The sequence below is a fragment of the Littorina saxatilis genome, linkage group LG3 (genome assembly GCF_037325665.1).
Source record: "Littorina saxatilis isolate snail1 linkage group LG3, US_GU_Lsax_2.0, whole genome shotgun sequence".
Lineage (NCBI taxonomy): Eukaryota > Metazoa > Mollusca > Gastropoda > Littorinimorpha > Littorinidae > Littorina > Littorina saxatilis.
In genome coordinates, this window is record NC_090247.1 from 4,778,724 (window position 1) to 4,792,607 (window position 13,884).

The following is a 13,884-nucleotide window of genomic DNA, read 5'->3' on the forward strand; positions in this document are numbered from 1 at the left end:
AAAAGGGGAAGCAATTTATATATGTTTCAATCTGGTAGTTGTAGTTTTTAACGTAGCTCTCCTTTCCTCTGGAGGATAGTCTGCATAGTTTCCCTGCTGTTGGTTTATGTGAATGCTTTCTGAAATGTCTCTTTTAATGTGTACTGTTAAAATCATCTACTTAAAAATCATGGATCACTAACACTGGGAGTGGGAGTGGCAGGTTTGTCATACATTCAGAAAATGGTTCATTGCCATTGTGTTCATTTTTTTCTTCTTTTTTTTTTCGTAACACAAGCTCACAATACCATCAGCCTCTGTTTCCTTTGAGCTGCTCCTTATCCCTATCCCCACATTTTTAACACCATGTAAATATGACATGAACTTAAGCTGGAAGCATGACAAATTGCGGGAATGAAAGAACATGAATATGAGCGAGTTAACTTGTGTGAATATTGAAGAGTTTGCTGCACCGCCTGAATGTCAAGAACCGTGAAAATCGATCAAAGGATTGCACCTGCAGTTTTGTTGAATGGAATCAAGTTTGTAGACAATTGGAATGCTGAAGGGAGGGATGTTAGGTGAGGTGGTGGCTGCTGTTTAAAGATACATTCCTTCTCGTTTAAACAATCAAGTACACGGCTCAGATCAGCCCAGGATTTTACATTCGCTATCAATATCCTTCCAATTGGACACATGTGGAAAATCGACGGCCTGGCTTCCTGTGCGGAGTAGGGAATTGCTGATCAAATTTTTCCGATTTATGAAGGGTTTATTTTCTCCACACACAAAATTCGGCAAACAATATTGCCATTCTTCACAGAATGCAGTCCCTTCTTGGTGATTTCTGTTAAATGCCCAAGTCAGTGGAAGGATGCTGTTGTGTCATGAAAAACCGTGGGCAGTTTTGAGCTTGTGTACATGATAGCTTCCATGATAAGGGTGGCACCTGTAAATAGCTTCCATGATAAGGGTGGCACCTGTAAATAGCTTCCATGATAAGGGTGGCACCTGTAAAGCACTTCTTGGTTCGCATGAGGATTGGGAAGAATGGGTGGCTTATGTTAGGAATGTGCGATGAGATTTCGATTGTTTGCTGTAGCCTTATTTTTTGTTGTTTGTATGCATGGGTGTGAGTGAGTGATCATTTTTAATCATTGTTTTATTGACATTAACTTCCCAGTACTGAATGATGTGCAGGCTGATCGAACAATAAAAAAAAAAGTATAACAATGACATTGAAAAAAAACCTTGTTACTGATATGTTGTACATGTATGTGTGTGCGTGTATGCATGTGTGTGTGTGTTGTTGTGTTGCAATATCTTGCTCTTAGTGTCCCTTTCATTTTGTTAGTCCCACATGGCATAGTGTCTCTCTCTCTCTCTCTCTCTCTCTCTCTCTCTCTCTCTCTCTCTCTCTCTACCGGCACGGTTGGCCTAGTAGTAAGGCGTCCGCCCCGTGATCGGGAGGTCTTGGGTTCGAACCCCGGCCGGGTCATACCCATGACTTTAAAATTGGCAATCTAGTGGCTGCTCCGCCAGGCGTCTGGCATTATGGGGTTAGTGCTAGGACTGGTTGGTCCTGTGTCAGAATAATGTGACTGTGTGAGACATGAAGCCTGTGCTGCGACTTCTGTCTTGTGTGTGGCACACGTTATATGTCAAAGCAGCACCGCCCTGATATGGCCCTTTGTGGTCGGCTGGGCATTAAGCAAACAAACAAACAAACTCTCTCTCTCTCTCTCTCTCTCTCTCTCTGGAGAAATGAACTTTCAAGAAACTCTCTCTCTCTCTCTCTCTCTCTCTCTCTCTCTTTTTCTCTCTCTCTCTCTCCATTCTCTGGAGAAACGAACTTTCAAGAAACAAAGGGAAAGCAAAAAGGACAATTGTTAATCCAGTGTATTTGTTGTTTGGGCGCTTGTGTGTGCGTGCGTGCATGAGTATGGAGGTGTTTGTGTTGGAGTGATATTTTGGTCAGTTTTGCAATGTTACTCCTGTCAGATTGGCTTCAATCTTTACAATTTCAGTCTTCACTGTAACTGGTATATCTCAATCACATCAGATCATTTTTAAACAATTTTTTTTTCTTCTAAACATATATAAAAACTTTGACACTGACACACATAAATCAGTCGAGAGTCTCAGAAGCATCTCCGCTGGTTGTGGTCGTAGACTCCCAAGCTTTCAGGATACCACGTGGTGTTTGGTGCCAGAGCGGTAATGTTGTATCTGATGCAGTATCCCCCATACAGTCCAATCATGTATTCCGCTTCCAATGGCATGCTTACTTCATCGTGAGAACTCGCCTCTCCTCTTTTGGCCTCTACGTGAAATCTCCCTGCTTTTGCTCTCTGTACATTTCTCTGTGAGAATGTTGCAGACGTAACCCGAGATGAGCTTTCATCTCCACGAAATTTCAATCAATCAATCAATATGAGGCTTATATCGCGCGTATTCCGTGGGTACAGTTCTAAGCGCAGGGATTTTTTTATTTTTATATTTTTTTATTTTATGCAATTTATATCGCGCACATATTCAAGGCGCAGGGATTTATTTATGCCGTGTGAGATGGAATTTTTTTTTTACACAATACATCACGCATTCACATCGGCCAGCAGATCGCAGCCATTTCGGCGCATATCCTACTTTTCACGGCCTATTATTCCAAGTCACACGGGTATGTTGGTGGACATTTTTATCTATGTATTTTGCCAGGAAAGACCCTTTTGTCAATCGTGGGATCTTTAACGTGCACACCCCAATGCAGTGTACACGAAGGGACCTCGGTTTTTCGTCTCATCCGAAAGACTAGCACTTGAACCCACCACCTAGGTTAGGAAAGGGGGGAGAAAATTGCTAACGCCCTGACCCAGGGTCGAACTCGCAACCTCTCGCTTCCGAGCGCAAGTGCGTTACCACTCGGCCACCCAGTCCACATGGCATAGTGTCTCTCTCTCTCTCTCTTTCTCTTCCTCTGCTGGGTCTTCCGCTTGCTCGACATTGTGGGACGACAAGGGCGTGTCCTCTCCACGAAGCCTTCCCTCATGTGCAAACTGAACTTCTCTCCGTGATGAAGCCTGGATTGACGAAGGACTGTCTTCTCCGCGATATCTTCCGTCTTTTTCCATCCGGACTTCTCTTCGCGAAAAAAGTGAAGACTGATTTACGTTGAAATCCCCCTTGGTTAGCCACACGACCGTCTTCGCTTACTATGAAATTCTCCGCTGCTGAAAAATTACCGTCCTCTCCACGACGCATCCCTTCATTTGCTGGAACATCTTTTCTCCCCAAGGCCGCACTGATCAGTTTAGGAACTCCTTTTTTGTGAAGACGGCACAAGACTGGAATCTACTTGAGGACAATATTCAGGCATGGGAATTGAAAATTGTAAAAAAGGCGGAAAATTTATAACTGAAGACGCGAAGCGTCAAGTCGACGGCGCGAAGCGCCTAGCCTTACTAGGGGGGTCCGGGGGCATGCCCCCCCGGAAATTTTTTTTCTCCAAAGAACCCAGATGGTGCAATCTGGTGTCATCTGAGCTCCAAGTTTGCCATTAAATTCTGTTTTTAGAATCAGAGTTTTTAGTACAAAAATGTACCAAATTTTGCTTACATGTATTATGTATATGGTTTAAATTTGTAACAAAAATTATCTGTTGAGACAAACAGGAAAATGTAACTTGTAACACAATCTGTGCAATCTGGTTTACTTTCAAACATAATAGTTCAATAACTGAGGCGGGCGGTAGCAGTGCGTGAACAAAGTACGGAAAGTTTTCGCGGGCTTTTGCGCAAAGGCCAAAGTAACCGGTGCTTTTTTTGTGTGCCTCCCCCCTTTATTTTTTCGGCGGACACTTTTGCATTTTCGGCGGAACAAAAAAAAAATTCGGCGGAACATGCCTGAATATTGTAACCTCCAAAAGCATTGGCATCTTTAAAGCCAAGCTAGCAGCCGTCCACCACCATTAGGCTGCCGCACTCTCCCCCCCCCTGCATTTATGCCAGTCTCCTGGTACCCAGCAGCGTAACCATCAAGATCAAGAAGATCAAGTCTGATGAGAGCTTGGAAAAGAAGTTGGCAGGCTTACTTCTTTGTGAATCCTCCCTGCTTCTGTGTTTTGGCGGAGCCACGGAGCTGTGGGAGTCGATGCCTGGGCGATGGATAGGGGGTTGTTGTTGTTCGGTTGGGAAAATGGTAGTAGATGATGGAGACACAGTCTGTGAGGTTGCGACAGGCTTCTAGACATTGTGCGGGCGACTTGGTGATGAGGTAGTCGATGTAGTCTCCTCTGGGGGGCTGTTGCGGTACTTGATGAAAACTGGCTTGAGGTCGGATTCTGTGCATTCTGAACGGAAGAGAACCATAGTGGGGTTACCGTTGGTGAACATTTGACATCGAAAACACTATGTTAATAGATGCAACCTGCATTGTGCTCTAGACTATGATCGATAGAGAGAAACGAAAGAAGGAAAAGGAGGGTGTTTGTTTGTCAAAGACTTTTTCGCGTCATTTTTTTCGGCGAGAGCAAGTTGCTTGCTGCCTTTCCAAATCGAGCTTTGATTAGAATAGGCGAACTTGAACATCCTTGGCTGTTTGTGTCGATCGGCAGACTATCAGTTTTACTATCGCTATCTTTTGAAAGGAAACGGAATACTTGTTGCAATTTGATGAATGTTATCACATAATTATGTGGTCAAATAAAATCAGTGTGTGTGTGTGTGTGTACTCCCCCCCCACACACACACACATACAGACAGTGACACACACACACACACACACACACACATATACAGACTGTGGCACACACACGCACACACACACACACACACACACACACACACATTATGGTGCAGGTCCTGTTGTGGTCACTGTAGAAGTAACCGGGGGAACAGAGACACTCGCCTTTGAAACATTCTGACCACTGGACAGGACAGGACAAATTCTTGATGCAAAGCTTCCTCGGCCATGGCTCTGTGTCACTGTGGTCAGGGTCAGCCTGGGCTCTGTGTCACTGTGGTCAGGTATGTCAGGGTCAGCCTGGGCTCTGTGTCACTGTGTCAGGGTCAGCCTGGGCTAAAATGAAAGCGCATCACTGATGTCCTTCCCGTGACATACGCGCTTCAATTCACAGAACCTTGACACCGGCAGATATAAAGAGACACACTCATACACACGCACACCCACGCACGCATCACAGAAAGGTTAGACGACGCTGGAACAACCCCTTATCCAACGACCAGGCATCGACTCCCGCAGCCCCGCGGCTTCGCCTGGCCGCACTGAGACGCAGGGAGGATTCACGGAGACAAACGAAGAAGTTCTCTTTCACACCAGACTCATAAAGATGTTCCAACAAATGAAGGGAACCGCCGCGGGGAGGATGGTCGTTTGTCAACGGCTGAACATTTTGTTTTCAGCAAACACGGTCATGTAGCTAACAAAGGGGGGGGGGGGGGGGGTTCGTAAGACTTCAGTTGTCTCACGAAGAGGTGTCGGGATGGAGACAGATAGAAGATTAAGCAGAAAATACAGTCCCTCGTCACTACTTTTTGCAGATGAGGGAAGGCTTCATGGCGAGGAAGGTCCCTCGTCACTACTGTTTGCAGATGAGGGAAGGCTTCATGGCGAGGAAGGTCCCTCGTCACTACTGTTTGCAGATGAGGGAAGGCTTCATGGCGAGGAAGGTCCCTCGTCAGTACTGTTTGCAGATGAGGGAAGGCTTCATGGCGAGGAAGGTCCCTCGTCACTACTGTTTGCAGATGAGGGAAGGCTTCATGGCGAGGACGGTCCCTCGTCACTACTGTTTGCAGATGAGGGAAGGCTTCATGGCGAGGAAGGTCCCTCGTCACTACTGTTTGCAGATGAGGGAAGGCTTCATGGCGAGGAAGGTCCCTCGTCACTACTGTTTGCAGATGAGGGAAGGCTTCATGGCGAGGAAGGTCCCTCGTCACTACTGTTTGCAGATGAGGGAAGGCTTCATGGCGAGGAAGGTCCCTCGTCAGTACTGTTTGCAGATGAGGGAAGGCTTCATGGCGAGGAAGGTCCCTTGTCATCCCACAATGTCCAGCAAGCGCAAGACCTAGTAGGACTGGGTGGCCGAGTGGTAACGCACTTGCGCTCGGAAGCGAGAGGTTGCGAGTTCGACCCGGGGTCAGGGCGTTAGCAATTTTCTCCCCCCTTTCCTAACCTAGGTGGTGGGTTCAAGTGCTAGTCTTTCGGATGAGACGAAAAACCGAGGTCCCTTCGTGTACACTACATTGGGGTGTGCATGTTAAAGATCCCACGATTGACAAAAGGGTCTTTCCTGGCAAAATTGTATAGGCATAGATAAAAATGTCCACCAAAATACCCGTGTGACTTGGAATAATAGGCCGTGAAAAGTAGGATATGCGCCGAAATGGCTGCGATCTGCTGGCCGATGTGAATGCGTGATGTATTGTGTAAAAACATTCCATCTCACACGGCATAAATAAATCCCTGCGCCTTGAATATGTGCGCGATATAAATTGCATAAAAAAATGTTTAAAATTTAAAAAAAAAAGATTAAATAAATCCCTGCGCTTAGAACTGTACCCTCGGAATACGCGCGATATAAGCCTCATATTGATTGATTGAAGACCTGTTAGAAATTGAAGGAACATTTCGTGGGGACGAAAGTTCTTCGAAGGTTCCGTGTCGCCAACATTATCGCAAAGAAATGCACAGAGAGCAAAAACAGGAAGATTTCATGTAGAGGCCAAGCGAGGAGCGGCAAGTTCTTACGTGGTAGGACTAAGGGTGTTTTTGGAAGAGGAAGACATCCCGGTGTAGGATCCGGTCCGGTACCCCCTCTGAAGTAGTCCCCCGGGGGACCAATTCGTGGCAAAAACTGCTCTATAATGGTCCCCCCTTGGACATCCAGCCTCGTTTTTCTTAGGCATTCAAGCCATTTTCAATCTATATCTTCGTCCGGTATTATGTAGTGTACAGACAGCAATCTCTTTGTTTGACTATATTTTGCAGAAAATAAAATAGATCTGATTTATAATGCCGTTCAAAAGAAAAATCACATGAAATAAAATGAATAATAAATAAATACTAATAAGAAGAAATGAAACCAGTCTCTGATTCTTTCCTTTCTTTTCTCTGAAATTGCTGGTAACATTACTAACATTGTAACAAGAAAAACGAGGCTGGATGTCTAAGGGGGGACCATTATAGAGCAGTTTTTGCCACGAATTGGTCCCCCGGGGGACTACTTCAGAGGGGGGACCGGACCGGATCCTACACCGGGGCCGCGGTACGAGGGACTTTCCGATACAATGTTACCGCTCTGGCACCAAACACCACGTGGTATCCTGAAGGCGGCTTGGAAGTCTACGACCACTACCAGAGAAGATGCTCCTGAGGCTAGACTGAACTGATTTACGCGTGTTGGTCTTGAATAAAATAATACTAATGTTCGACATTAACCAGTTAAAATGCAGACTGCAATGTTGATATGTTGGAAAATCATTACAAAACTAAACTACTAAACATAGTTGCAGACAAAAAGCAAGCAGGCGGCATACAAATACCTGGATTGACAATGTCCTTTACACTTTTCATCCATGCTGTACTGAAGATAAAGATAAAGAGAGAGAGAGAGAGAGAGAGAGAGAGAGAGAGAGAGAGAGAGAGAGAGAGAGAGAGAGAGAGAGAGAGAGAGAGAGAGAGAGAGAATTGTATGTGCCTACGTGCTCTTTAGCACACGCATGTGTGTGTGTGTTTGTGTGTATGATTGGTGTGTGTGTGTGTGTGTGTGTGTGAGTGTGTGTGTGTGTGTGTGTGTGTGTGTGTGTGTGTGTGTGTGTGTGTGTGTGTGTGTGTGTGTGACATCAGCGTTTGACCCGTCCGTTAATGCTATTCACAGGGTCGGTTGTGGTCTTAGCGATTGCCTGGCAATGCTGAGGCCGATGCCAATCTCATCTCTCTTGCTGCTGTCACCTTTCCCGGAATTGGGTCAGTTACCCGTTACATCCCTTTTTTTTTTTTTTTTTTTTTTTTGTATAGCGAAAATCCCGATAACACCCGCAAGCGCTCTACAGTTAAGTTAAAAAAATTAAAACACGCACGCACGCATGCACGCACGCACGCACCACACACACAAACACACATGTATACTAAACAAATAAAACACATACACCGCACACACGGGTAAACAGTTAGCCTAAAAGCCACACAAAGACCATATCGTCAAGATAGATCGACTCGAATCCGGAACTCCAGCGTGAGAGGCAAGCGCACTAACTACTACGCTACTCCGAAACGATGTGACGTAACGTGGGTCGAATACTGCAACCCACGCCCTATCGTGCTTAATTCGAAAACTCCTCGCCGTACTGAAGAGCGGTCAAACGCGCTCTATCTCTATTGTAGCTCCGGACATTAGGCCAAAAAAACAATAGGTCTGTTTACGGTAACCCGACCGACCCTAGTTTTTAGGCCCGACCCTAATCATCTTTTTTTTGGATTGTCTGAAAAAAAAAAAAAAAGCATCCAAAATAGAGCTGTTTGCGCTCAAACAGCAGACGACAGAAGGGAGGTAAGCTCAAAGTACTGTTTATAGTTATGTTGGGCAAAAACAGGGATTGATGAGAAGAAATGAACTGTGAAACATCATAGAGAGGGGAGAAAAAAAAAAATGGAAAAAAAAAAAGAAAAGAAAAGCCGACCTACCGACCCTATTTTTTCACCCTATGTTACCGTAAACAGACCTTTTTTTTTTGTTGGCCTTATCAATAAGTGTTTCTTCTGGATCAGTTTCAGCACGCGGATTCGCCATAAGTATGTCCAAGTTCAAACCAGATTTGAGCCAAATCAATTTACAAGCAAAGTAAAGCGCGCATGAGCGTTTAAAAGTGCGACGGATAATTGGGCACAGTCATTTTGATAATATAATGATGTGTGTATGCGTACGTTAGTGTGACACAACTTTGCAAGCAATAAAGGAAACGAGTTAATCACAAAAGCTCTAAAGTGCTCTTTTTATATTTAGTCAAGTTTTGACTAAATATTTTAACATCGAGGGGGAATCGAAACGAGGGTCGTGGTGTATGTGCGTATGTGTGTGTGTGTGTGCGTGTGTGTGTGTGTGTGTCTGTGTGTGTGTGTAGAGCGATTCAGACTAAACTACTGGACCGATCTTTATGAAATTTGACATGAGAGTTCCTGGGTATGAAATCCCCGAACGTTTTTTTCATTTTTTTCATAAATGTCTTTGATGACGTCATATCCGGCTTTTCGTGAAAGTTGAGGCGGCACTGTCACGCCCTCATTTTTCAACCAAATTGGTTGAAATTTTGGTCAAGTAATCTTCGACGAAGCCCGGGGTTCGGTATTGCATTTCAGCGTGGTGGCTTAAAAATTAATTAATGACTTTGGTCATTAAAAATCGGAAAATTGTAAAAAAAAATAAAAGTTTATAAAACGATCCAAATTTACGTTTATCTTATTCTCCATCATTTGCTGATTCCAAAAACATATAAATATGTTATATTCCGATTAAAAACAAGCTCTGAAAATTAAATATATAAAAATTATTATCAAATTTTTTTTTCGAAATCAATTTAAAAACACTTTCATCTTATTCCTTGTCGGTTCCTGATTCCAAAAATATATAGATATGATATGTTTGGATTAAAAACACGCTCAGAAAGTTAAAACGAAGAGAGGTACAGAAAAGCGTGCTATCCTTCTCAGCGCAACGAATACCCCGCTCTTCTTCCTTTGCCACGGGCGGTGGAGTGACGATGCTACGAGTATACGGTCTTGCTGCGTTCAGTTTCATTCTGTGAGTTCGACAGCTACTTGACTAAATATTGTATTTTCGCCTTACGCGGCTTGTTTTTTTATATACACTTCTTGTTTGACTTCACAACATTGCACATTCTTATCTGTACGTTTCTTTTTTTGGTCGGGCTCATAGCGATTCAAAAATGGAGTAAAAAATTTATCGTTACAATAAAATGAAATAGAAGGCGCTTACGTAGTCTACTTTTGTATGAAGGCACATGTTTTTTTTGTTTTTTTAATTTTTTTATTTTTTGTATTGTGTTCTGGTAAGTTAAGGTCATGCATATTTCATTAAAGGTATCCTTTATACGCCTTTTTCATTGTATTAAAAGTAACAATTATTTCAATGTCTGCCCCCGCGTGGAACGTGCAATGTCCACCATGAAGATCTTACTGACAGCCTGTCTCGTGGCGCTCGTCTTCGCAAAGGAGGAGAAGAGACAGTTGATCAATGGTGATAATTGTAACAACTGCAATTATTATCATGTGTGTGTGTGTGTGTGTGTGTGTGTGTGTGTGTGTGTGTGTGTGTGTGTCCTTGCGTGTGTCCTTGCGTGTGTGTATGTGTGTATCTCTTTTTCTCAGATGCGCACATTAGGCCTAAAAAGAAAATAGGTGTGGTTACGGTAACCCGACCTACCCTAATTTTAGGGGCCGATCCTATAACTTTTTATTACATTTGTCAAAAAAACCCCAACCCAGTGCTAAAAACGCAATGAAAGCGAAAGCGCCCGAGTCGCACACTTATTTCCCTGTCAAGTAGGTTTAATTTGTACACATTAGAAAAAAAAGTTAAAAAAAAAAAAGTGATTGCCTACCTACCTACCCTATTTTTTTTGGCTATGTTACCGTAACCACACCTATTTTTTTGTGTGGCCTTATTAGTGTGTGCCTGCAACAAACCACGGATGCGTCGTGCGTGCAGTGCTCTGTCCATTAACACTCCGGGTTATGTCCCTTGATCGAGCATACGAATACTGTTCACGGAATTCATCGTACAGTATTTTAAAGTCCACTTTATCGCTTTTGGTTTAAACAGTGTTTTATTTTCAAATACACATTTACAAAGCCATGACAAAAAAAGAAGTTTTAACGAAGGAGCACAAACAAGATAAACTTATACATGTGCTCTTAAAGACAAAATAATGAATTATCGCTTTTCACTACAATTTTGCCTCAGTTTCAACACATTACACCGATTCTCGTTGTTGGTCAAGTTTGACACCTTTAGTTGCAACAGATCCGTTGGATCTGGAACACTGTTAACTTCTCGAATGGACGAAGTTTGGAAACGTTGTCTTCTTTGTATGGGTTGTGAAAGAGTGCATACTCTTGCTTTAAGTGAGGCAAGCTTTCTACACGTGTCCCCTGTCCACATGTTTCAGACACAGCCCTCGATCGCTTGTGACTGTTCTTAGGAAAGTTTGACTCACTGAAAGCAAGGGTATTCACTTTTCACAACAGTCTATTTCATCGACACGGGTATGACCCAACTTGTGATTGTAAGTTGTTGCAGATAATGCTGCAGAATCCTAACGCTGTCAGTATGAAGCGACGACAGACACGTGCATCCGGCGCTGTCACTCCGTGCAATTAGCTATCCAAGGGCAAGATAAATGAATAAATAAAATACTTCATTGAAGCTTTGTTGATCTTATTTTCTCCTCATGCGAACAGTCCATCGTCCACACTATATTTTCCAACCAAGCGCTAAGTACGAAACCTGCACATTGCCCTTATTTATACTTGTCTGGCAATTCAAGCCCCCCCCCCGTTTTTTTCAAAGGAAATATTGTGTTGCTTGGCACTGCATGTCGTCCGTGTTTTTTTCCAGGCCGTGGCAGGTAGGCCATCCTGACCACTGGTGAGGTCATGACTATTCAGACTTCCCAGATGACATTTTCAGTTTGTGTTTAAGAGCTCCAGCTAACCTCCTTCATGTACATGTGTAGGCTACGAACTTCTGTGAAAAGCCCTCGTACGTTTAGGGTGCCCTGAGTTTCAGGTTTTCACGAGACATTGTCTCCACTTTTGCCAACAGTTCTCTCGATGATTTGGGTGGAAGTTTCCTCCGACTGTTCATCGCACGTGTCCAGCTGGTCCTGCGAGCGGTGATCACCGAGATCGCAGCTGGCTTCGCTTTTAGCCTGCATGTAGCCGCGCTGAAGACGCTGAATAATGTACTTGACCACTGCGTCCCACGCCCGGAACAGTTCTCCTTTAAACTTGTCCTGTGGCAAACATAACACGCAGTATTAAACACACAACAATAACGACGTCAACAACAGCGACGACAACGACAACAACAACAAAAACAAACAATAACAGCTGCATCAGCGGCAGCAGTAGCGTGACAATAACACACACACACACACACACACACACACACACACACACACACACATGCAAGCCCCCCCCAACACCACACCCACACACCTGTCCAATTTGCTCAGCCAGAACATGCAGCAGGGCCTCTTTAAAGACGCTGAAGTTGCTGCGTTGGAAGTCGGCGATGTGCATGTGAAGAGCCCCGACCTGGTGAAACATGGTGTCCATCTCATCCGGGTCCCTGTGCTCGATGGTCTCGATAGCGCAGTTGACAACCTGCATGAAGCGCGCTGCGTGTTCTCTGAACCGTATGTCGTACTCCAGATCTGCGTCGGGCTGTGAGGCACAAACAAGAGAAACAATTTGCTCACAACTCTTGTTGTTGTGAGTTCTGTCTGTCTGTCTGCCTGTCTGTCTGTGAGTCTGTCTGTCTGTCTGTCTGTCTGTCTGTCTGTCTGTCCGTCCGTCCGTCCGTCCGTCCGTCCCGGCGTCCGTCCGTCCGTCCCGCGTCCGTCCGTCCGTCCGGCCGTCCGCGGTCAGGGTAATTGTCTTGGAGTTTTCGTTAGGCTATGTTTATCTCTCTGTCTGTCTGTCTCTGATTTTAGCAACGTATATAGCTATTCTGATGGACACGTGGGGGAATTCGGGGGCTGTGATTGGATGGTCTCTTCCGATCATCAAAGCATAATGCTACGGAAGTCGGCCATTTTTGCCAATATCCAAAAGCATATTGAGAATAACAAAGACGCATGGTTCCGGTTTACCCATCTGTAGGCCCTACCACACGATGTCAGTTTTACTGATCGACAACAGCATACACTGACAACTTGAAATTCTTCTCGGGAATGTTTTTCAGCTTTACAAATGTCGATAGAATACCCTTTTCTGCTAACTTCCCGATGAAACAGGACTAAATCTATTATTTTCTGTCCCTAAACACCACAAAATGCCCAAAGTCGAAAGATGTAGTACAAACAGGGGAGTAAAACGTAACAGCCGTTTTTGTGTGCCTGTGAGCTTAGTTCACAGTTGCCGACTGACCATAGCGTTCTCTACTAAGTTGTTAAGATCGCCATGCGACTGACACAAACTTTCGCATTCGGCTTTTCTTATCTAGTAACTCCACACTAAATACCCCACTTCCGCTCTGAAGTATTGATGTACAACCCATGGCACTAACATTCATGTAGTCGTTTATAACTGAGGTTGAAAAATTCGCTTCATGACGAGACAAGTATAAATGCCATTCACCCAAACTAAAAACGTCGCTGCCGTCTGCTCGCTTTGTACGGATTAGCTGTTCTCTTTTCCTCCCCTTGTTGCATCCTAGTTCTTCAGTTGTTTCTATCCTCCGTTGATATTGTGTTTTGGTCTTCTTCATAAGTAGTCTTGTTCAAAATTAAAAAAACTCAAACTTCTTTTTGTTGTATACGAATGAACTAATAAAAAGCTGTTTAACAGCTGTGTTGTCAAATCGAGTTTTTTTCCAAAGTCAGTGTGGCGCCTGCGCAAAACTAATGCGCATAAGAAACGGCGTCTGCTATCAAAACCTGAGATCAACGCATCGACGCAAAAACTGTCATTTTGTAAGTTTGGAACAACAAATAAAGGTCAGAACAGCTATATAATCGCTATTATATTTTCAGCGTAGCAATAGGGTCCGATATCTAGACCCGAACAAGTATAATGCGACTCGTCTTCGACTCGTCGGCATACTTGTCTCGTCTAAATATCGGACCCTATTGCTACGCTGAAAACACAATA

General features: G+C 44.1%; 1 protein-coding gene and 1 long non-coding RNA gene across 2 annotated transcripts in view; one reads left to right on the forward strand and one right to left on the reverse strand.

Annotated features, from left to right (window-relative positions):
- Positions 1 to 13,884, forward strand: part of LOC138961467 (uncharacterized) — a 394,970-nt gene that overhangs the window by 144,100 nt on the left and 236,986 nt on the right. The gene's annotated exons all lie outside the window — the stretch shown is intronic.
- Positions 10,726 to 13,884, reverse strand: part of LOC138961456 (uncharacterized) — a 29,153-nt gene continuing 25,994 nt past the window's right edge. Inside the window, exons 4-5 of the mRNA XM_070333108.1 lie at positions 12,229 to 12,456; positions 10,726 to 12,023 (exon numbers count right to left, since the gene is read on the reverse strand). Of these exons, the coding sequence (XP_070189209.1) occupies positions 11,802 to 12,023; positions 12,229 to 12,456 (450 nt within the window). The 3' untranslated portion in view covers positions 10,726 to 11,801. The remainder of the gene's footprint in view (positions 12,024 to 12,228; positions 12,457 to 13,884) is intronic.